This window comes from Arachis duranensis, chromosome 9, assembly GCF_000817695.3.
Source record: "Arachis duranensis cultivar V14167 chromosome 9, aradu.V14167.gnm2.J7QH, whole genome shotgun sequence".
In the NCBI taxonomy this organism is placed as follows: domain Eukaryota; kingdom Viridiplantae; phylum Streptophyta; class Magnoliopsida; order Fabales; family Fabaceae; genus Arachis; species Arachis duranensis.
Window position 1 is genome coordinate 110,622,566 of NC_029780.3, and position 21,538 is coordinate 110,644,103.

At 34.9% G+C, this 21,538-nt stretch overlaps 2 protein-coding genes across 2 annotated transcripts; both read right to left on the bottom strand.

The window, feature by feature from the left end:
- Positions 1–8,207: 8,207 nt before the first annotated feature.
- On the bottom strand, positions 8,208–11,516 carry LOC107467008 (uncharacterized). Its single transcript, XM_016086010.3, is given in 12 exon segments — positions 8,208–8,576; positions 8,579–8,593; positions 8,689–8,766; positions 8,889–8,958; positions 9,136–9,217; positions 9,220–9,312; positions 9,599–9,677; positions 9,955–10,016; positions 10,616–10,682; positions 10,800–10,964; positions 11,064–11,111; positions 11,257–11,516. Coding segments are annotated over 12 exon segments (1,050 nt in total). The 5' UTR covers positions 11,470–11,516; the 3' UTR covers positions 8,208–8,498.
- A 729-nt stretch (positions 11,517–12,245) lies between these two features.
- On the bottom strand, positions 12,246–16,034 carry LOC107467007 (protein phosphatase 2C 70). Its single transcript, XM_016086009.3, has 13 exons — positions 15,889–16,034; positions 15,452–15,638; positions 15,154–15,324; positions 14,874–15,049; positions 14,625–14,783; positions 14,246–14,389; positions 14,064–14,125; positions 13,647–13,782; positions 13,444–13,538; positions 13,242–13,357; positions 12,999–13,128; positions 12,769–12,823; positions 12,246–12,672 (listed from the first exon to the last, which is right to left on the bottom strand). Exons 1-13 carry the CDS (start codon positions 16,024–16,026, stop codon positions 12,529–12,531), a joined length of 1,713 nt encoding a protein of 570 aa, XP_015941495.1. The 5' UTR covers positions 16,027–16,034; the 3' UTR covers positions 12,246–12,528.
- Positions 16,035–21,538: the final 5,504 nt, after the last annotated feature.

Below are 21,538 nucleotides of genomic sequence, written 5' to 3' on the forward strand. Positions count from 1 at the left end.
GTGCCTGATTTTTATTTCTTAGAGTACAGTTGTTATTTTAATATTTTCATTAACCTGAATTAGGGTAAACATTTTTCTATTATATTTTTATTAAAAAATATAAAAGATTCAATTCATGCTATAGTCAACTCACTTGTTACACACAAACTCAATTATGTTTTAGAAGTGGTGCTAGAAACTCCAACACAAAAGAAAACACACACACACACATATATATATATATATAACTCATACCAGATGTCCCGCTTGAGATCAAGGAGGGAAAGGGGAAGAAGGACTAAAAGATGTGAGTATGAATGCAATATGCAATATGATAAATGCAAGAGCAAGAAAGTAAATATGAAGTTAGATGCGGCGGTAGTCCGCACGCATATGCAAGTTAGTTATGAAGTTAGATGTGGTGGTAGTCCGCACACATATGCAGTTGCAGAAATTTAAATATGGAAACACGAAAATAAAGAACTGAATATGAAAGTCTTATTAAATGATTGGAAAAGAAAGAAGAGGGAAGAAGAGCTGGAGAGCCTACAAGGGAACTCTCAAAACTTCTCTCACTAACTTCTCTCTATGTGTTTGTAAATTGAAGGGTGCCTTACAATGAGAATGAGGCCTCCTTTTATAGTTGAGAAATTTACTGTTTCTATAGTACAGGTTATGTTAACCGGAACTATTGGTACAGTACAAGTTAGTACAACTTTGGGTTTTTACAAATTTTTAGCTTATAAGATCTACTCTTCTCCTAGATTGATTCCAAAGCAATCGTCTTCATTTTGATTGTAATCACTTGATGATTCTGCTGACGAAGTAGGATCTTTTTTGTGTTTTTTATCTTCTTCGATCATCTGCATGATTTGTTGAAAGTGTCTTGCTAAGGTCTCTTTTGATTGGGCTCCTGCAAGGGCTGCTGCAATTTGGGCTTTCTGGTTGAGGAATACTGATTCTTCATGGTCGAATGGTTTGGTGAACTTGGGGTTCTCTTTGAACAAATTTCGAACTTTATCTGGATGGGCCATGGCGGCATCGAATTGAGACCACCATTTTACATAGGCATTCCTTTAAAGCATAGGTGGTGCCTTTGGATGTTCTTGTTTGCCATACCTGTACTGCCATGAGAATACCCAGGCCAGGGAGAATACAGAAAAAAATTGAAGATCTGTAGGAATGCTTGTTTTCTGTTGGTCAAATTTCTTGGTAAAAATTTTGAACCCCTCATCGGCAGGTGGGGGCAAGATCTCTGGTAAAGGTCCAAAGTAGTCCCACCATTGGGAGAACCAATTTGGGAACATATAATTGGTATTTTTCTTGAAATAAATGAGCCAAGAATGTCTGTTTTGATTATTTTGTAACCAAAATACTCTTGTCCATACATCCATATAATCTCAATAAGAATATCCTATCGGGTCAAAAAGATGAGAACATTTTTTAGTATTGTTTGGATTTTTACCAAATTGAGTAGGGGTGAGTACTTTTAGGATTTGAATGGTTGAATGAGTTATGTTGGTGGCATCTTTAGGGTCTTTGTAGTGTTTTATTGAGACTGAATCTGAATCTACTAGTATAAATTCATAAAACTAATGATTTTGTTCAAGGCTATTGGTCTAAAATGGAATCCTGGTGGAAAGACTTTAGGGATAACTTTAAAAGGTGATTTTTTCCAAAACTCGGGTTCCATTAGGAGGACAGATGAGAACTTGTTTTTTGAAATGTATGTGAATGGTTGTTTTGATTGAGTGTTGATGGGCTAGGTTTGGATTGGTTGAGGTAGTGTTGCTTGGGCAATTGTTTTTCCTTTTGGATCATTGCAAATGGTTTTTTGAGTTGTCATTTGTGAGATAAGTTTGGTAAGGTCTATTTCATCTTCATCTGAGCTGTCACATATATCAGCCCAGGATTTTTTATGGAGCTTTGTAAGGCCTGCATCTTGTAAGGCCAACAAGGTTTGGATTGGGAAGGCATAATCTGCCTTTATTTGTTTGGCTGTTTGACTACTTGGGGGATGAGTAGATGACTCAACTACATTTTTTGTGATCCGAGTAGATGACTCAGTCGGCTCTTGGGTTATGGGAGAAGGTTGTTGGGTAGATGACCCAGTTGGGGTACTTGACCCAGATCTCTTAGTTGGCCCAGGTAGGGCTAGACGAATACCTCTGCCTCTTACCGAGGCTAATGTTGCCTTTTTAGGCATCTTTTCCTTGATTATCTCCCTGCAAATATTCACGTGTGAGAAAGTCAGGGAGAGAGTTTGAGTTACCCTTGATATGCTCAATGTCGAAATCAAAGACACTTAAAATTGCTTGCCATCTGGCAAAATTTTGTTTTGATGCAAGATTTTTGACATCATTTTGTAACACATCTTTAGCCGATTTGCAATCAACTCAGTCTAAAAATTTTTGATTGAGTAAGTCAGATTGAAATTTTGTGATGCATAAAACAATAGCTAAAATTTCTTTTTTGATTGTGGAATATTTTTGTTGAGTACTATTCCAGTGTTTGGATGTAAATGCAATGATACATTCTTTATCATGCAATTTTTGTTTTAGAATACCACCATATCCTAAATCTGATGCATCAGTTTTTACTATTTTGAATGCATGAGGAATAGGTAAGTATAGACAAGGAAGATTGCAGACTTTAGTTTTAAGAAATCTGATAATATTAGAATGTTTATCTGTCCAAGGTGGAGGATTTTTCTTAAGCCTATCATGGAGGGGCTTAATGAGATTGTTAAGATTCGGGATGAAATCTGAAACATAATTGAGAGATCCTAGGAACCTCTGGGGCTGAGGTTTATCAAGGATATAATCTGAAAACTTTTCTGCAAACAAAATTGATCTTTCAAAGGAGTTATCGTTCCTTGGAAAATTATGTGACCAAGAAAGCGGATTTTTGTTTGAAAAAGAACAATTTTTGGTTTAGAAACAGCAAGTCTGTTTTTCTGGATGATGTACATAAAAGTTTTAACATGTTTGAAATGTTCATCCAGAGTCTGGAAAAAAATTAAGACATTATCAATATAAACGATTGCAAAGTTTGAATATGGGTTGAAAATATCATTCATGATTTTCTGAAATTCGGAAGGGGCATTTTTCAGACCAAAAGGCATTACATTCCATTCATACTGCCCAAATGGAACTGTAAATGCTGTCTTATATCGGTCTGATTCAGTGATTTGGATTTTCCAAAAACCGGACTTCATATCAAATTTTGAAAAAATGTTTGTTGAGTTTAACCTATTAAGCAAATCCTTTTTGTTTGGGATGGGGTAACGAATCCACTGTAAAGCTTGATTCAAAGGTTTGTAATTGATGACAAGCCTGGGAGTTCCTCTTTCTATCTCAGCTTGTTTATTAACATAAAAAGCAAAGCAAGACCAAGGACTCTTGCTAGGACGGATTAACCCTTTATCCAAAAGATCTTTAATTTCTTTTTGACAATGCTGCAAGAGCTGCTCATTCATTTGAATGGGACGGGCTTTTGTAGGAATTTTTGATTCTTTGAAATCCTTTTCATAGGGAAGATCAACAATGTGTTCTTTCCTATTTCAGAAGGCATGAGGCAAATCAGAACAAATAGACCTTTCAATTTGATTTGAAAGATTTTTTATTTTTTCTTGAATCTTTGGTTGAGTAAGCTGTGATTCAAGAGTTTTGAAAGAGATTTCTTCTTTTAAAAAACAAATCTGTTTGGTTTTGGATTCAATTAGGTTTAGAGATCTTTGTTTTGGCGAGTCTAAGAACTCAAAGAAAGTTACTTGTCCTCCCACAAAAGAGGTAAGTGCAGGAAAATCTGCCAGATATGGAAACAAAAGATTTATGAAAGGTGTCCCCAAAACTACATCATTTTTTATATTTTTTTCTATGATGAAATCGGTGGAAATTATGATATTTCCCTTTTCAATAAAGACATTGGTTATTTTAAAATTGATACTTATCCTTTCGCCCGTTATTGAGCTAAGGCGTTCAGTAGTCTTTTCGAAATATTTTGTGGGGATCAGACCTTCCTTAATACAATTTGAATCTGCACCTGAGTCAAAGAGTGCTATGGTGTCAAAAACAAAATCTTTAACGACAATTCGGACATTAACTCGATGCTTCATGAAAGAGAACACATTCATTATTCTTAAAATTTCTTTTCCCTCATTGTCGTTAGAAATCTTATTTTCTTGTTCCTTAGAGCACTCAGTTTGGTTTAAAAGAGAACCAAGTTCTTCATCACCAGATTCTTCCTCTTGTATTAATTGCGAGAGAATGAGATGATGATCGTCTTGATTTCTTTTTATTTCCTGGATTTCTCTCTTAAGATTGTTAACCTCAATTTGGAGGTCCTGAATGGTTATGGGGCGAATAACTTGTTTTTCTAATTTTTTGAAAATAGGTTTGACATCATATTTATTGTTAAGGACCAAATTTTTGGGTTTTTTCTCCTTTTGTAAAGATCTTTTTAGTTTCAAAAGGAAGTCTTTCTTTTGCTCTAGATTGTCAATAGCCTCTATAGCATCAAATAAGAGATCTTGATCTTTGGATAAAACATTAATTTGCTTGATATCCGAATCTGAGGATGACTCAACATCATCAACTTGGATGTTGTTGATATTATCATCCGAAGATTCTGGTCCAGAGTTACCATCTGAACTATCGATCATAAGATTATTAATTTGTTCCTCAATCTGAGGATCAAGGTTCAGATTATTAATCTTTCCTTTTAACCGACAATATTTGCTAACATGTCCTGATTTTTTACATGTATAACAAATAATGGGGTTTTTCTAGGGATACTTTTGGAAATTCTTTTGGAAACCTGTTTCATTTTTAGGTTTTTGAAAACCCTTTTTGAATCTTCTGAAATTCTTTTTAGGATTAGGTTTAAAAACTTTTCGATTGGATGATCTTTTAGATTTCCTTAGATGACAAGCAGGAAGACCAAATTGTTCACAGAAAGTTCCCAGATCGATACGATTTTAGGTTTTCTCACGAGCAAGTTGCCTTCGGATTTTATCATCTTGACAAATCTTTAGGGCAACCTTTTGGATGAAAGAAATGAGTTAGTCATAACTTAACTCATCATAGGGTATTATCCCGTCTGGGGTTAAGCTACGAATTTTGTCCCTTAATTTATCTCCGAGGAATTTGGGGAGTCTAGCAAGGAATTTTTCTTTCCAGAAAGGTTGTTGACTATCTTCTCTGGTATAAACCCTAATAAGAAAGATATCCTTATACCATCAAAAATCAGACAAAGTTTTGCATCTGAGATTGGAAAGTAGCTCAGCAGATCGGTCTTTCCAAAGAGATGGATCACCAATGAAGTGGCTTGCTATGGTAAATATTAAGGTATTGACAGCGTCGGGGATAGGTTCCCTGTCGTCACCAATGATGGGTTCGTTCTGGTCATTGACTTTTATGGCAGAAAAGATCGAGTGTTTTTGGTTATCAGAGAGGTAGTTACTCCACCATCCCTTCAGTTGGCCACTAAACCTGAAAATAATAACATTGGCTATAGCTTCTTCAGAGGTTTCATGGGCTGCTTGATAGAATGTGCCTACTATTGTCATATGCTGGAGCATACTCATGATATTATATTCCGTTTTGCCATCTATATTCCATTCATAGACATTATTGGCATTGAAACTGACAAAACCTAGTTCTCTTTCTTCGAGAGCTAGATCTGGAGCGGATACTCGATTATAACCATACGCAGAGGGTTTGGTTAAACCCTTCCACTTGGTTAGGGAGTTGGTCATAATAGGGCTGACCTTGAGGGATGATTTGCCAGAATCATCACTTTGCTCGGAGCAAGATTCATTGGACTCATGGCCGAGGGCATTAATTGCTTTAGATGAGCATGTTTGAATACGAGAAGTAGATTCACCAGAGTTTGTAGGAGTTTCTGGGACAGTGGTAAAACGATTTAAAAGTTGGTCAATCTTTTGAATAACTTCCGAATCACCAGATTGTTGTTTTAAAATGGAGGTTTTAAGACTTTGTTTTGCCTTGCTACTTATTTTGAAAGGTTTAAAAAGGGGTTTCTCAATACTTTTAGAAGTAGATGCTTCAGAAACATTTTTCAAAGAGAAAGTAGATCCTGAAGATGAAAGGTTGTCACCCAAGCATTGTAAAAATCTGTTGGTATAATTTGATTGCTCAATGAGATTTTTAATATCTTTAGGGGCGACAGCTTCATCCACATTCTTTGTTTTAAAGGGAAAGGCTATAACAGGATTATGTCCTTCCGTATTTGAAATAATAAAAGCTCCTTTTGGAGGAAACTCAGATCTGACTAAGTTCCCATCTTTGACTTTCCAAGTTGAAATAACATTTGCTGAAAATGAAGTTTGTTTGGTTTTAAAAAGGATAATCAATGTTGTTTTTGATGGAATAAGCATGAAACCATTCAAAAAAAAGGAATATGCATTCTAACTTCATTTAAAAAATTGTAGTACTTTTCTTTGAATGATGAGATTTGAGCAACTGTATAAGTACGTAAATACCATTCTCTTTGGAGGTCATACTCTTCAGAGTTAAGGTTTTTACGTAAGGCTTCTCTGTTTATAACAAATTCTGTATTATTCATTTATCATTCAAGGAAGAGTATGTTGGAGATTGATGAGATTGATGGGAAGATTCAACTTCAAATTCCACATCATCATCATCTTCTTGGTAAACTGCTTGAGAAATGTTTGAATTATTTTGTAAACCGGAAATATGTATTTCAGAATTGGCTGGTCTCGAAATTTTTGAAAACTGAGATTGAGAAGTCACTGAAAAAGATCTTCTTGCTGAAGCAAAATCATTAGATGTTCCTGCTTCAGATCTAGAGGAAAAAGAGTTCTGTCTGTCAAAGAAAATCTCTATTTTCCCTGATTCATCCTGTTTTACTTCTCGTAAAAGAGGTGCTTGTCTAGGTTGCGTTGGAATTGCTCGGTCAATTTCATCCCATCTTATGAGCCTTGGGATCATGACGTTGGCCTTTGTCATGTCTGTGACAAACAAAGTGGTTTCACGATCTTGGGACTTAAGAAGGACTCTGGAGTTACAAGTGTTCATGACCTTGTATTGAATCCTATAGATTAAAGCGACTGGAATGGAACCTTCTTTCATGTTGAGACCATGAATCCGGATGTTTAGAAAAAGAGAGTCAAGAATGTTAAGGTCTAACAAGCTGACCGTTTTGTTTGGAAAACAGTTGAAGTAAATTGAACCGTGTCCTAGACTTGTTTCAACTGTTCCGATTAAGGAGTCTTGGAAGTCATTGTGTCTAATGTCTCGAAGACACATGAAGATAAAGGCATTCAAACCTTCTCGGATGAGTGGTTTGACTGCAACTTGGACACACCCTATATGAAGATATCTATAGTGACGGACATGTTCTCTAATTGATTGTTTGGTCAGAAGATGGAATTCCTCACCGGAATCGGATCCTAGAGGAATATTATTTTCAGCGGTTTTGATGATATAATCTAATTTTCTCTTGTTATCATCAGGGACATATAACTCATCTTGTGGAATTTTGGGTATTTTCCAATTGTCAATGGCTTAATTGATATCTTCGAAGTAGACTTTTTCTTCAAAGATATTGTGTTTGGGGAAAAGCCCCTCAAGACGAGCAACTTTCTCAGTAAGGAAATTGGAAGAAGAATGGATGGAAGAGGAGGAAGAAGACGGTGAAGAAAAGGAAAGGCATCTAGAGAGAGAGAGCGGAAGAGTTTAGACATGATTTCATAAAATCTGATATCATGACTCTCCTTTGGTTCAGAGAGAACATATATATTATCACTAAACTATCACTCAAATTTTTTAATCTGGGTTTTTAACTCTCTTTTTTTTTAGTCCTTTAAATCTATAGCCACCAGGAGTTCTTACGTTTGGACCATTATTACTTTCAGGGACATCATCAAATTAGCCTTACTGTCCAAACTCCAGGGTTTTACTGCTACAGCCCCTTTGAGTGATAAGATTAAACGGCCTGTACTTCCAGATTTAAAGTATTGTTTCTTATGTACAAAATTTTTAGAAAATGAACAGTAAATAAAAACATGAATAGTAAATTCCCAAATCCATGAATCTCAGAGATAGTTTAATGATAATAAGTATATATAAATATATAATTATACATAGTAATACATATATGTATATCTGAAACAAACAAAAAAAAGAATTATCAGTCAATATGTATATCAACACCAATTATTCAATTAATTGTCAAAACAAGACTTTAGGTTAAAGGTTTAAAATATCATTAAAAAGCTCTAAAACAAGAAAATCTTAAAATGATAATAGTAATACAGTACATAGCTATACATACATTTCTTCCAATGTTATTGATTGAATAGCATTCTAAATTATTTTATAGAAGGACAGGTTGTGTAAATAACGTTAACAGAAAGTATAGCTATCATAGTGAGTGTCTTGACTATTGCCTCTACCTTGCAACATTGCAGCCAGAGTCTGAAGGATGAGGTGAAAACATAAAAATACTGATGTGGAAGCAACTGTCGCTGTTGATCACGCTACATGAATTCTAGACGCCACAATATTTAACTCTGCAATGCTCTACTAATTGGTTCTTGGAAGTATTGAAGAGAGATAAGAATTGCTTCCTATTCAAGAAAACAATGTTCATAACAATGATTCAAGCGGATAGAAAGAATTTGATTAATCCAAACAAACAGACTAGAGGAAAATTAGAAATCACCTCAGTTCGAATTGTCCTACTTCCCTGATGTGGACACGTATTTAAGTATACATTAAATGCATCCCCTGCATTTTTCCCCTGTAACAGGAAAAAGGCTTGTATTCAAAGATTTATGGCAAAATTGATCAAATATTTGATTGGCAGTAGTCTCAAGAGTAAGCACAATGGCAACAATGTACAAAATAGTAATTGAACAGTACCTTCAAGTTATCATCTTCTTCAATACTCTCTTCCAGCCCAGCTAATCCACCAAAGGCAATCAACAAATGTCTAACAATATGGTGAAAAAAGAAAAAGAATGAAGTTAATAAATCATATTCAAAAGCTTAATTTGGATCATAAACAACAATAACGATAAGAAAAGCAATGGCTTTTCATACCCAACTCTTAGAAGTTAGAATTAATAAGCCATGTTAACTTAAAGCTTATGCTATAACAGAAGTATACCTGAAAGAAGGTATTTCAAGCTCATGCGACTTAATAATTTGACCATGCTCAGAGGTACCTATTATATAATCATAGCCACCCTGTCACGATAAATATTACGTGCATAGCGCACTTGATATCCCCAATATTCACCTTCTTCCCTGGGCTTGGATGACGACACAACCTGGCGTGGTAAATCTAGATGAAGTTGTATTTCAAATTAGCATAAATTCATATAGCAAAGACGTTTGAAGTATTTAGCACTGGTCTTCAGCAAAGTGATCGTCTGTAGCTCCTCAATAATCACCTCACACTTAAATTTTCTCTTGTCATGATTGTAATTTCTTTTTCAATTTTCCCTTCCCAAAAAAGTTTAACACTACTAATTTAACACTAATACCATATGGCACAATTTACAACAAAAAGCTTGTGAAAAATCTTGAGCATAACTAAATAAGTGAAAAGAAAAGATCAAATATATTACCAGAATCCAAATTGCGCTCGGCACCCATGGCTACCGTGACTCTTCTTCCTGGTTCCAGTAGTTGGTCAACTACAACATGCTGCATATGTTTGCGTACTTTATCAGATCATACGCAAATTAACAAGCATTACAACTTTCAGAATGAAATAGAAGAAAAGGAAAAGAAAAATGTAACAGACACAGGGAATGCTGTTACGTTATTTTAATCATTTATCAATGTAATTGGCATAGATGCCAACGTCCAAACAACTCAATGGGGGAACATGAATGAATATGTGGATAAGGAACATTGGGTTAGCATGCAGGAAAAGAGAAACATGCTGAGGCATAGTAAACTATGATATGTAAAACCATACCTTAGCTAAACCAACATCAACTAGTGTTCCCGTTGAGTTTGAATTACCATTTATTGTGACACCTACAAAGTTATTGCAACATATCAAAACCTGGCCAGAATGACCACAGAGAAAACAACAAATGAAACACCAATGCTATGCTAGTACAAGGTTTCTAATTCGAGTTTTTTATTAAACAATGAAGTTAGTAAAAGAGAAATAAAAGCAAGTTCAAACAAAAGAGGTGTCATGTCCTCTTAAGTCTTATTTAAGGTACATGATTACAATAAAGATCACGAATCCCCTGTGCATAACCACCTGGGTTAAAAACAATGATAAACAAGTATTATAGGCCTCTTCTAGCAGCTAAGCAGCTTCAGCTAACCAAAACTCAACACACAGAATACATGGATCAGCTGGAGCAACTAGACTCTCTATCAGAAACCAAATATGTAGTTAAACCATTCAAAGCAAGGTCCATTTCTATTGTTTCTCTTTAAGTTTACTCAGGTGTTCCACTACCCATTTTGACTAAACTTTCTTAAGTCACTCCTTGTAATTTACTTTTCCCCAAAGGGCATACCTTCTCATATAAGCAAAAGTACCTAAGATGAAAGCTAATCATCCCATACAAGAAAATACATGCTGTACAGTGAAGTTCTACTTGAAAGACAAGACCTACCTTCCCTATATGGACCCCACTCATGTTTGCGCAAATGGTGCGGGGGATCAAGGGGTGGCAACAGGCCCTGCAAAGTGTAACACAAATAACCCAAGTTAACCCTGGACTAAACATTCAACAAAATAAACTCTAGAAATGCAGATAATAACAGTAAAGAATAAGCATCATAGTGAGTTGTTCCAACCACAAATCTGAGGCTGTTATGCATAGGGAACAAAGCCTTCCTCAGATACTGAGGTGTCTCAAGATACCGCAGGATTCGGATGAGAAAAGCTGCACCACTTTCATCATCTGAATTCTCCATCATGGGGTCCCTATTTGGCTCCCCATTATTATCAAACACAACAACCTATGTACAAAAAAAAAAAGCAATTATCAATCTGAAAACATTCAAAGCACCAAACTGAAAGTAACATATGATAAATGTAGAGAGCAAAGCAGTAGAAACCTCGTCGATACAGAAAATAGTTGCAGCACGAGCGATTTGACCAGCCAGCTGAAACGGAACACATTTTTTGAACAAGGAAAAGAAACAAAATTAGGAAAAATATTCAGAAACTCTTGAACTGAAGCAAGTTGCTTCTTTTTTATTCCCTTTCAGTTAGTGAGTGAGTAAATAGAGAAGAGAGTAGGGAGCGGACCCGAGTGGCGAGGTCAAGGGTTGGAACGTTGTCAATGATGGAAGCAGGCACAGCTATGCTCACTGTGGCCCTCTCTTTTGGTTTCTCGTTCTTCTTATTCTTCTTCTTCTTCTTGAGATTCTTCGCATTGTCAGAGTCGTCACCATTTCCATCGTTAGGGTTGAGCTGAGGAGATTCGGCGTCTTCGTCTCTTCTCTTATTCTTCTTCCCCATCTCTCTCTCTTTTCAGGGTTTTAGTAGAGACTCCTATTTCCTTCTGTTTTTCTAACTATCTTTGCTTAATAATATAATATCGGTTTTGTTAGGAACAATTTCTTTTTAACCAATAATTTGAAAAATGGATTTTTTTTTCTCTGTCATTTTCATCGGATATTGGAGACCAAGAAAAAATATGTGTAAGAAAATGTTATACTTAATAATATATATAAAAAAGAAAGATTATTAATAATCAGCTCATAAAATAGCAGATGAGTAAAAATTAATAGAAAGAATTTTTAAAAAAATATTAACTGATAGTAAATTAGAAAATTAGCCAATATAATAAATATTTGACTGCGCTTTTAACTAAATGCACCTTTTCTTTTTCAAGGTTCTTGCAAATTGCAATGGTTTGCTTTTTACCTTTACGTGCAAGATCTTTCTCAGTGTTATTTCTGCTTGGTGAATCCTTGTCTCAACGTCCATTTCAAATAGATGAAAATAACACACTAAAAGACACAATTTTTACATGTTCTGGTTTTGGTTATGTTCACATGCATGAGAACTTAGAAGTACAAGGCTCTTGTCGTTGTTACTGGTTCCCTTTGCTTCAATACATTGGTGACTTTACATTTCTATTTTTAAATTAAAAAAAAAAACACTTTATGAACCTAAACCAATGTTCTTTAGGATCAAAATTGTAGCACATAAACGTTAAATTATTTTTAAATTTTCCATGTAAACAAACATCTTTTTTTACTGAAAACAATAACGTTCCAACAAGCACAATCAAAAAGGGCAAATCTATTTTTTGTTAACAACACAATTTGACGACATTTTTTTATTTATGATTTTTGTATTTCTCTGCAATGTATCATTCCATACATCCTAATTTTTAAAACAACTTCGTACCTTGTTCATACTTAGTTCTGATTGAAGTATACCAACTTGAATCCATAGCAACCTAACTTTTTTTATTTCTATGCGATAAGCTTGTGTAGAACCGAGAAGGAAACATGTTCCGGGGACAAAAATGATATAAGACTATTGCTATAACACTATTTATAATTCACACTATGATTCAACTCTACAAGTATCAAAATCTAAGAAAATTACACAGGTATTATCCTTTGTTCTTTGTGTTTTAGCCTCATTCAACAAGGAATTTGCAATTCTTTCTGCAAATCTCTCTCTATCCGTTGCATATCTCTCCCTCATCTGTGCAATTCAGAAAGGAAAGCAGAAATGTTAGAACAAGTTGATGGTAAGAAAAAGACTGAACTATAAACATTCAAGGGTTCTTTTTATTGAAACCTGAAGAACTAGTTCAGTTGCCTTCTTCATGCTGATCACATCCCATAACCCGTCACTGTACATTTACAGATGCCAAAGTTACTTATATTCAATATGGAAAAATGATCATACAATAAAGCCTAATACTTTCCACGAAAAAAGAGTGCAATATTCAATGACAGTGAACAATGGTTTCACAAAGATATATGTTGCCATTTAAAACAAAAGCATATGTCAGAAACAAAAATCACCTAGCAAGAATGGCGAACGGTCTGCATGCTTTATCAATATGCATGACTTGACTTATATAAGGCTCTGAACTAAACCGTGAATCCTGCTGTTTCAGGAACTTGTCCCCAAGCATCCTCGCAAGATTCATACCTGCATCAGGGTGAGAACCAGAATTGGAACTTTCCAAGTCAATTTTGCTGGCTCAAGAGAATGGAAGGGACTATTCTTCTGGGAAAACAATTGAATGTTTTATTCCTTCATACCATGTAGACGTTTCTCCCCATTTTTCAATGGATCTCCTGTCTCTTCAATTCGAAGTCTTTCCGAATGATTAGCTACCTTATGATCTTCTGTCATCTTAATGTGTTTGCCATCAACACTACCAAAGATGAATTATAATGAGTTTCATACAAACATTAAGTATAGTCACAACAGCTTACTACTAGACAAAATTATAATACATACCATAAGATACAGGTGGAGTCTCCAACATTCGCACATTGTGCAAAAAGATTTTTATCACCGTCAACCCACACCAGAAGCACTGTTGCTGTGCATCCCTGCAAAGTGTTCGTCATTAAAAGCTATAAACCATAAACTGATAAAAGTGACTGGTAAAGCAATCCACGAAGAAAAAAGAAAATGTTTCCTAGATCAGAGGAGAATACCTCACAATCGTGATTCATGCCTGCTTCTGTTTGAGCAAATGCATCTCGAAGAATTTCTGAAGCATCACGAAGTGACAAAACCCTCTCTCGTGCTAATGAATTTGATAATAAATTGCCAATTATCTCAGGAAAAAGTCTGAAACAAGGAACAACAGAAGAAAAAGAAAGAAAGAAAAAGAAATAAGTAATGCATCCATTATTAGATCCATAACAGTCGTCAATCATGCATGTCCCATAAAAGTTAAAAAGATAAATATTAATGCAAGTTGTTGGAAAATTGAATATTAAGCAATACCTTCTGTGAAAAATTCTTTTTATTGGTCTGATCTTGGTTTGCAATTTTTCTTTACATTCATAAGTTGAGGAAAGAGCATAGAAGAAGCAATCAAGAATAGGTAAAAAGTTAAAAATACTGACCTGCTAGCAGATTTGGCAGCCCCATCTCCACCATGCCCATCGCAAATGCCAAACACTCCAAACTGCAGATTGGGAACATAGGCAGGTTAAATTAGATAACTCTTGTGAATAGAAGTGAGAAACTAAAAAAGAAAATGTAAAAGAAACCTTAATTGAATGAGTATTATGAATAAGTCCCAAACCTGATCCAACCCAGGCAGAGGCCATTCATAATAGCAAACATCCTGCATAGGCAGCTTTTTGCCTCCTCGACGCAAAGCCATTGGATCTGATGCCATACCCACCCCAAAGGGAATATGCTGCTGATTTTGCTTAGTAATATGAACCTGCAATGCATTAAAGTCACATAAGACTTTATAAGAGCACACAAATTTAACCACAATAGCATAGCATTCCAAGTATCTGTGTGTGAAAGAGAATAATATAGTTCCAAGCAAACAAAATAACTTATGGTATGTTTTGTTGAAAGGTGAAAAGGGTGGAAAATTTTCATTCATGAGCTCCATATGTAAAAATAGACATAAGAGCATCATGTAAAGGAGATTCCGGCATAATACTTACAATTGCTTTTGATGTTGTTCCAAGAGTTATGATATCTCCATTAGCAAGATCCACCGGATCACTCCAATGCCTGCTTCCAGTCTTTGGATTGTTGATTGGCTGAGAATTTAACTGTGTTCCATTTAAGCTACCCATATCTACCAATTCCCACCTCATTTTCTGAAAAAATCAATCTAATAATTATTATTGCGCTGTATACATATAGAAAACATTCAAATGGAAGTCTCCAAGAACAGAAAAGCGACCTACATCCACATTCCAGTTTATTTGAGCATGCTTTCCTGACACTTCTGAATCATTTAGCAACAAATCACTTGGAGAAACTCTTCCCAAGGTTAGTGGTAGACGAGAGGTATTTGTTGACTGTACAGAACAACGAAGTCCACGAGAAGGACCATCATTAACCTCCAGCGTGAGGCAACTTCCTGTACTTCTAAAAAAAGATATGATGACATGTTTCGCATATTTCAGCCAATGCAAATACATTTGCAGATAAACCCTGATAGATAAAAAAGTGTTAAGAAATTACTTTGATCAGAGATATCTCCTTGCAAAAAGTCTTTCAGTCTGTCACTTTCAAAGTTCGATCTTCTATGCTTTGGAGTTTCAACAAATTGAGCTGGGGGAAATACAAGTGTTTGACCAGTAGCATCAACATCTTCCAAATGATCATGAATTACATCTAAAACCAAGCTATCACCTGGAGACAATTAATAGGGTACTACACTATAAAGACTTTGCAATAAAACAGATAAAGAAAGCAGAAAACAATTATAAGAACAAAAGATGTACCAAAAGCTGCAATGGTGGTAATTAAGTAAGACTACCTAGAGGCACATTAGAGGGAAGAGAAATTTGCTTTTGAACAAGTGAATCGTCTTGTGGGACGCGAAAATGAAGTTGGTTGGGAGAGCAAGCACCTTCAGGATCATAATCTAAGGGAAATTCATTGGTCTGATTATGTGAAACCTGAATGTCATCAGCTGAAAGAAGAGGCCTCTCCAGCTCACTAGCCTGAAAATGCAAAAATAAGATCCAATCAAGGCTTTGAGAATGCAAACTCAAACAACAGATAATAGATCAAATTGACCACAAATCATAATTAGGAACATTCAAATACAACAGTGTTCATATTTATATACAAGTGGAATCAAGAAAAGTGCATGAATGAACACAGAATCATTGGATCAAACAGGTGGCATGCAATGTTATGTGTTGCACTTATTACGAATAAGATGTCAAATTCATATAAATGGAATTGAACCTTGATGGAGGTGGAGGAGGAGGGGAAAGAGGAGGAGGAAAGAGGGAGAAAAAAGCGCCATGGCTTGAAGACGAAGAAGAGAATGGAGAGGAGAAGAAGCAACAGCATAAGGAGGAGAAGAGTGAGAAACAGCGGCATCTTCTTCGTTTCTCGTTTTTTTTTTTTTTTTCATTTACTATTTTCTTATTTTAATTCACGGTTTCACTTTTATTTTGTCCTAAAAAAAAATTAAGTTTTAACAAAATAAATCCAGAAAGAAGAAATAATATTTTGGTCACTAAAAGTAAAAATTAAATTCTGATACAATATTAGTATAAAATAATTTTACGTGCACATATATCGACAAATAAAAATAATTATATTAAACAAATATAATTAAATTATATATAAAAAACTTACGCGGTTAATACATCAAAAATTTAAAATTATCTAATACTTTGTTGAAATATTTAAAAATTATTAGAACATATTATTAGTTAGAGTTAACCATCAACTATATATTCTTCCCTTTGAAATAAACAAATCATCAATTATGTCCACTGGAAGAAGGTTTATGCTTCAAGTCACGGGGTTATTACTAAATTATCACAGTACTATATATCTCTAACTGATGCGTAAGTATCATCCATATAGTAGTATTACTTTGAAACTAAAATTAAAAAAAAAAATAATAATAAGAAGGGGTTTGTAAATTAAATTAATGAGCAAAATTGATAAAGGACGTAGCTAAGAAAGTGCAGATTAAATGCATGCATGTGAATTTCTGAGATCCGGGAATAAAGCGGCCGGGGATGCCACAAATTAATTTTCAGATATTATTTTAACATTTTCGACTTTCATTTCAACTCTTTTCCCTATTCCCCATTCCCCACACTCATGCTTTTTTTCCTTTTTGAATGAAAAATATGATAGTTTATTTTTCTATATTCAATATCTTTTTTTTTTCGTCTTTCCTTCTTCGACATAAATCTATTTTTATAGGTTTGTGTATCACATCAATATTTTTTTTCCTGAACGATTTCAACATTAATTTAGCAAGGTAACAAGGTATAAAGTATAAACTTGGTTGTTATCGGTGGCTTTGGGGAGATCTATCTTAGTATCTTAGGTTTGGTTGGGCTTAAATTTCACTAAAAAAAAGGGCGGTGGAAAAAATTGGTTTTTTGGCACCATCAAAAAGACAAAGATAACCTTTTTCGGCTGCCCCTTTTCCTCACCCAAAAAAAAGGTTTAAAAAAAAACAACATAGAAATTTGGTGGGGAAAGACCCCAAAAAAATGTTGGGAGAGAATACAAAATGGAAAGAAATTCGATTCCTTAATCACGACTCGCTTATTATCAACTTATCATATATAATATATTCAATAATTATTTAACGTCATTCATAATTTTGTTTTGATCATTAGTCATCGTTTAATTTGTAAATCTCTACATATAAGCATCAATCATGTACTAATGTAATAAGATCAACCGTCAATGTGAATATAATCTAATTCATTCATCATTTCTTCTCCCAATGTTATTCGTTGATGTTAATTATTTGAGATTTCATCAAATAAAGATAAATTAAAATTTAGCTAAATATTTTACAGTACAACTATATATTGGATATGCAAATAATGTGATAGTTAATCAACAGTCCTTTGAAATAAGAACAAATGAAAATGATAGGTATTAGGAGTAAACTATATTTAACCTAAGAAAAAGAGGACACAGCAGTTATCTACATAATTGTCTTTAATTTGCATACCGAACTCAAAGCATTGGTGTTGAAAAATAAAGGGTTGGTAACTGTTGTGGCCATTATGCTCTCACTGTGTGTATGCAAAATCTGCTTGAGTCAAGTTACTCCAGCAAATAGCTTCGTTTTTTTGGTACCACTATATATCTTACAAGGGCCCATGACGAATGGTTTGACTAGTTATAAATAGATTAATTCCTTAAACACGCAGGAATGGAAATTATAATCAAAATACGCATACCTATTTTAGCTGCAACACACGCGAAATAGGTTATGTCGTCAATTTATGAGAGACGTCAATGAAATGGTACTGACATAGCAGAGTGAAGGATTGACCATCCATTTCAAAGATGGCAGACGCAAAATGGCCAACATCGTTATTGGCGCTTGCAAAGTGGACCAAATCATATGAGGCAGCAGCGAAATGGAGTATCTCTATTGCAGTGGACATGAAATGGGGCACTTCATTTCTGGTGACCACGAAATGGAGAAGCATCGGTTAAGGCTACAAATTCCAATAGCGTCAGTCCTTGTACGAGCATACACTAGATGTATTGGGTGGTCATGGGAAGAGATGTTGGTTTGGATTGAATATAAAAAAGGGGAAGGGGGAGGGGACCAAGTCACAGATCTAGTAGGAGTGAAGAGAGATAAAAAAAAATATCGGTGGTGGAAAAAAAATTGTTTGCAGATAAAAATCTTGTGTTGTGGTTCGAAACAAAAAAATTTAAATGAGTTGTGGTAGAATTAACGTAGAAGAAAATCTTAATCGGTTGGATGAAATTCATATTGCTGCGCATTTGTTTCACAAGGTTAGTTTCAATGATCATGTTTTGTCAACTATGTTATTAGTACTCTTGTTAGAACTAATTTTATTATTATTTAATGTTGGTTAAAGTAATTTCAATTATGTTTTTCATGTTTTTTTATTGCAGCCCATACGTGTTCTTACTCCGTATGACACACTTGTTGATATTTTCACGTCAAATCTGCCAAATCCAAGCATGGAGATTAGGCGGCAGAGACTTGAGCCTTATTTAAGATGATCAGGATTTTATCGTGCTTCTTTAATAAAGTGTTTCGAGTATGACAATCCACTGATAATCGCCTTTGTCGAAAGACGGCGTCTCGAAACGCACACATTTCACCTCCCCCAGGTGAGTGTACTATAACTCTAGAAGATGTTGCAATGCAATTAGGGTTACCTATTGATGGCGAGCCTATGAATGGTACTTTAAGGTCATGTAGCAAGTTCTACCAGAGAGATATATGGCAATGGTGTCAAGAACTTCTTGGTGATGTTCCAGCCGGACATGTAGGGACAACGAAGTTCAACATAAAGTTGAAGTGGCTAAGGACTTGTCTTCAATAGATGCCGCTTGACTTACCAGACAATATCCTGATTCAATATGCATGTTGTTATATTCTCTACTTGTTGGAGGGCGTGCTACTACCGGACAAGGCCAACAATACGGTCTACGTTCGTTATCTTCCGCTTTTGGCCGATTTTGATGCCATCGGTACTTATAGTTGGGGTGGCGTCGTTCTGCGCTAGTTATATCGAGCCATGTGCTTAGCAATGGATTACAATGTGGAGGGTATGGCATGCTGTCATACGTTGCTAATGTCATGGATTTACTAGGCTATCGTTTTGGGCACCGACTGTGACGACGCCGTATAATTTTCTGTTAGCTACAAGGTATGGTATCATATGGCATATCATGTCTAGTGATGTTACGTCTTGAATTTTGCTTTAAAGTTGAATATACAACTTATTTCAACATTGTTATTTTTCATCAAGTGGACGAGTAAGAAGAGACCGAATGACTATGCTGAGCAACACCTGCTGAAGCACTGCCTGAGGTTGGACAATCTACAAGTGGATGAGGTAGGTAGAAGCCTTTATTAAAGTGTAGTTATCTTGTTCATCTTAACATGTGTTGACATGAATGCCTTTGTATGCAGTTTAATTGGTTGCCGTACATGGATCCTCGTATCTGTCCAGAGTGTCTGCGGAATTTCTCGGCCACCCACATGGAGATTTTACACCGCGGTTGTGCCGCTAATATTTTTCAGGTGGATTAAGATTCTTAACGTTGACAGAGTTGCCTCAATTTGGGAAAAAGTAAGGACCGCCAAGCCCAATCGACCCACAACGACGATGACTGGTGGCCTATTCGCTTATCAACTTGGTTTTAGATATGGGCTAACCGACATACTAAGGCATATCGTCTGCAGATTGATCACGCAAACACCTTGCGGCCCAGCCAAGATTATCATAGGTGGTACTGTGACAGAGCTAGGAGGTTTTTGTTTGCGCCTGAAGCATTGCACGATCTGTGGGGTGACGACATTCCTACAGGTTCTCCGGCCGAGTACGAAAGAGCACCCGTCGTAAGGTTACCTGCTGTTCCACAAGACTGTAGGCACCGACGTACGCGCCGAGAAAGACATCACAGTCATGCTGAGGTAGGAAACGATCAGCCAGGGATATGGTTGTTTACTGGTAGCCAAAAGCATTTATATAGCGAAATTCAAAACCCACTTCGCATGCGATACACTTTACTTACACGATTTCGTGTGTAGTACCAAAGATTTGGAGCCCAATTCACGTTTGCCCCCCTTGAGTTGCCCATTTCGTAGGCACCAGTATCTATTTGGACACCTTGCCCAGTTCGCGTGCGCCAATGGAAAAGTGGCTCTGCCCCACTTTGTTGGCGTCCCCATGAATTGACGGCATAACCCATTACGCGTGTACTGCAGCTAAAATGGGTATGTGCATTTTGATAACAGTTTTCATCCCTGCGTATATAGGGAATTAATCTATTCTCTTTATTTATAAATAAAAAAGCTTATATATATATGGCTTTATTTAATACATTAAAAACATAAAAAAAATTTCTGTAATAAATAGCATTAAATATTTTTTATGGTATGTTTAACCAATGTTCTTAAGGCACAGGATAGTAAAACATTATATATATTAATCAAGTTGGGTTCGTTAAGTCTTCACTTCACTTATTTGTTTAAATAAATATAAAAAATTTAAACATTTTATATATGTAATAATTTATTAATAAATGATAAATTTTTAAATCGAATTAAAAGATATCGTGGACAAAAAAATCTTTTATGACAATGAAATATAATATATTTATTCTGATGATATCAAGTATAGATAGAGTTTAATGCATGCATACATGTTTTTGGATAAATATCAAATATACTAATTTAATATTTTTAGATAAATATAAAATATATTAATTCAATATTTTTGAATAAACATACATAAAATTTATTGTTTTTAATAATATATATCATATTTTTACTTGTTTTTTTTTAAATAAATATTTTATCAAAGACAGATCATTCTCTCATTTGCTTTACTAATTTATTATCTATTTATTATATATAAATTAAATTGGATTGTTGTATTTAACATTAAAATTGATTTGGCCCGATTATAAGCTTGCTTCTAATGCCAGAAGACTTGCACCTTCACAAATCCATAAATATTCATATTTAGAGCAATGATCTTGTCTGGGTTGCTCTCTCATAGACATGGTCAAAGTTAATTGCAATGTTAGCATCTTTCAGGATCATAATCTTGTCAGTTTTGGTTGTACTACGAATTAGGGGTGTTCAAATTTAAACCGATTTAAATTAAACTGCTCATCTAATCCAATTCAAACTAAAAACCGATTAAAACTGTACTAATTCGGATTTGATTGGATTTTTTTTAACAAACTGCTGGATCGAATCAAATTTCGGATCTACTTTTCATAACTGATCCAATCCAATCCAAACCGCACAATATGCTATAATATTATTATTTTATTATTATATTTACATTATACTTATAATATGTTCATTTTTTATAGATTTTTATATTATTCATGTATTATTATT

Coding starts and splice junctions, on each gene's coding strand:
- LOC107467007 (XM_016086009.3), bottom strand. CDS start 16,026: ATGCCGCTGTTTCTCACTCTTCTCCTCCTTATGCTGTTGCTTCTTCTC. Junction 15,325..15,451: donor TCCCTCTAATGTGCCTCTAG/GTAGTCTTACTT, acceptor AATTGTCTCCAG/GTGATAGCTTGGTTTTAGAT. Junction 12,824..12,998: donor CCGTTCGCCATTCTTGCTAG/GTGATTTTTGTT, acceptor GTAAATGTACAG/TGACGGGTTATGGGATGTGA.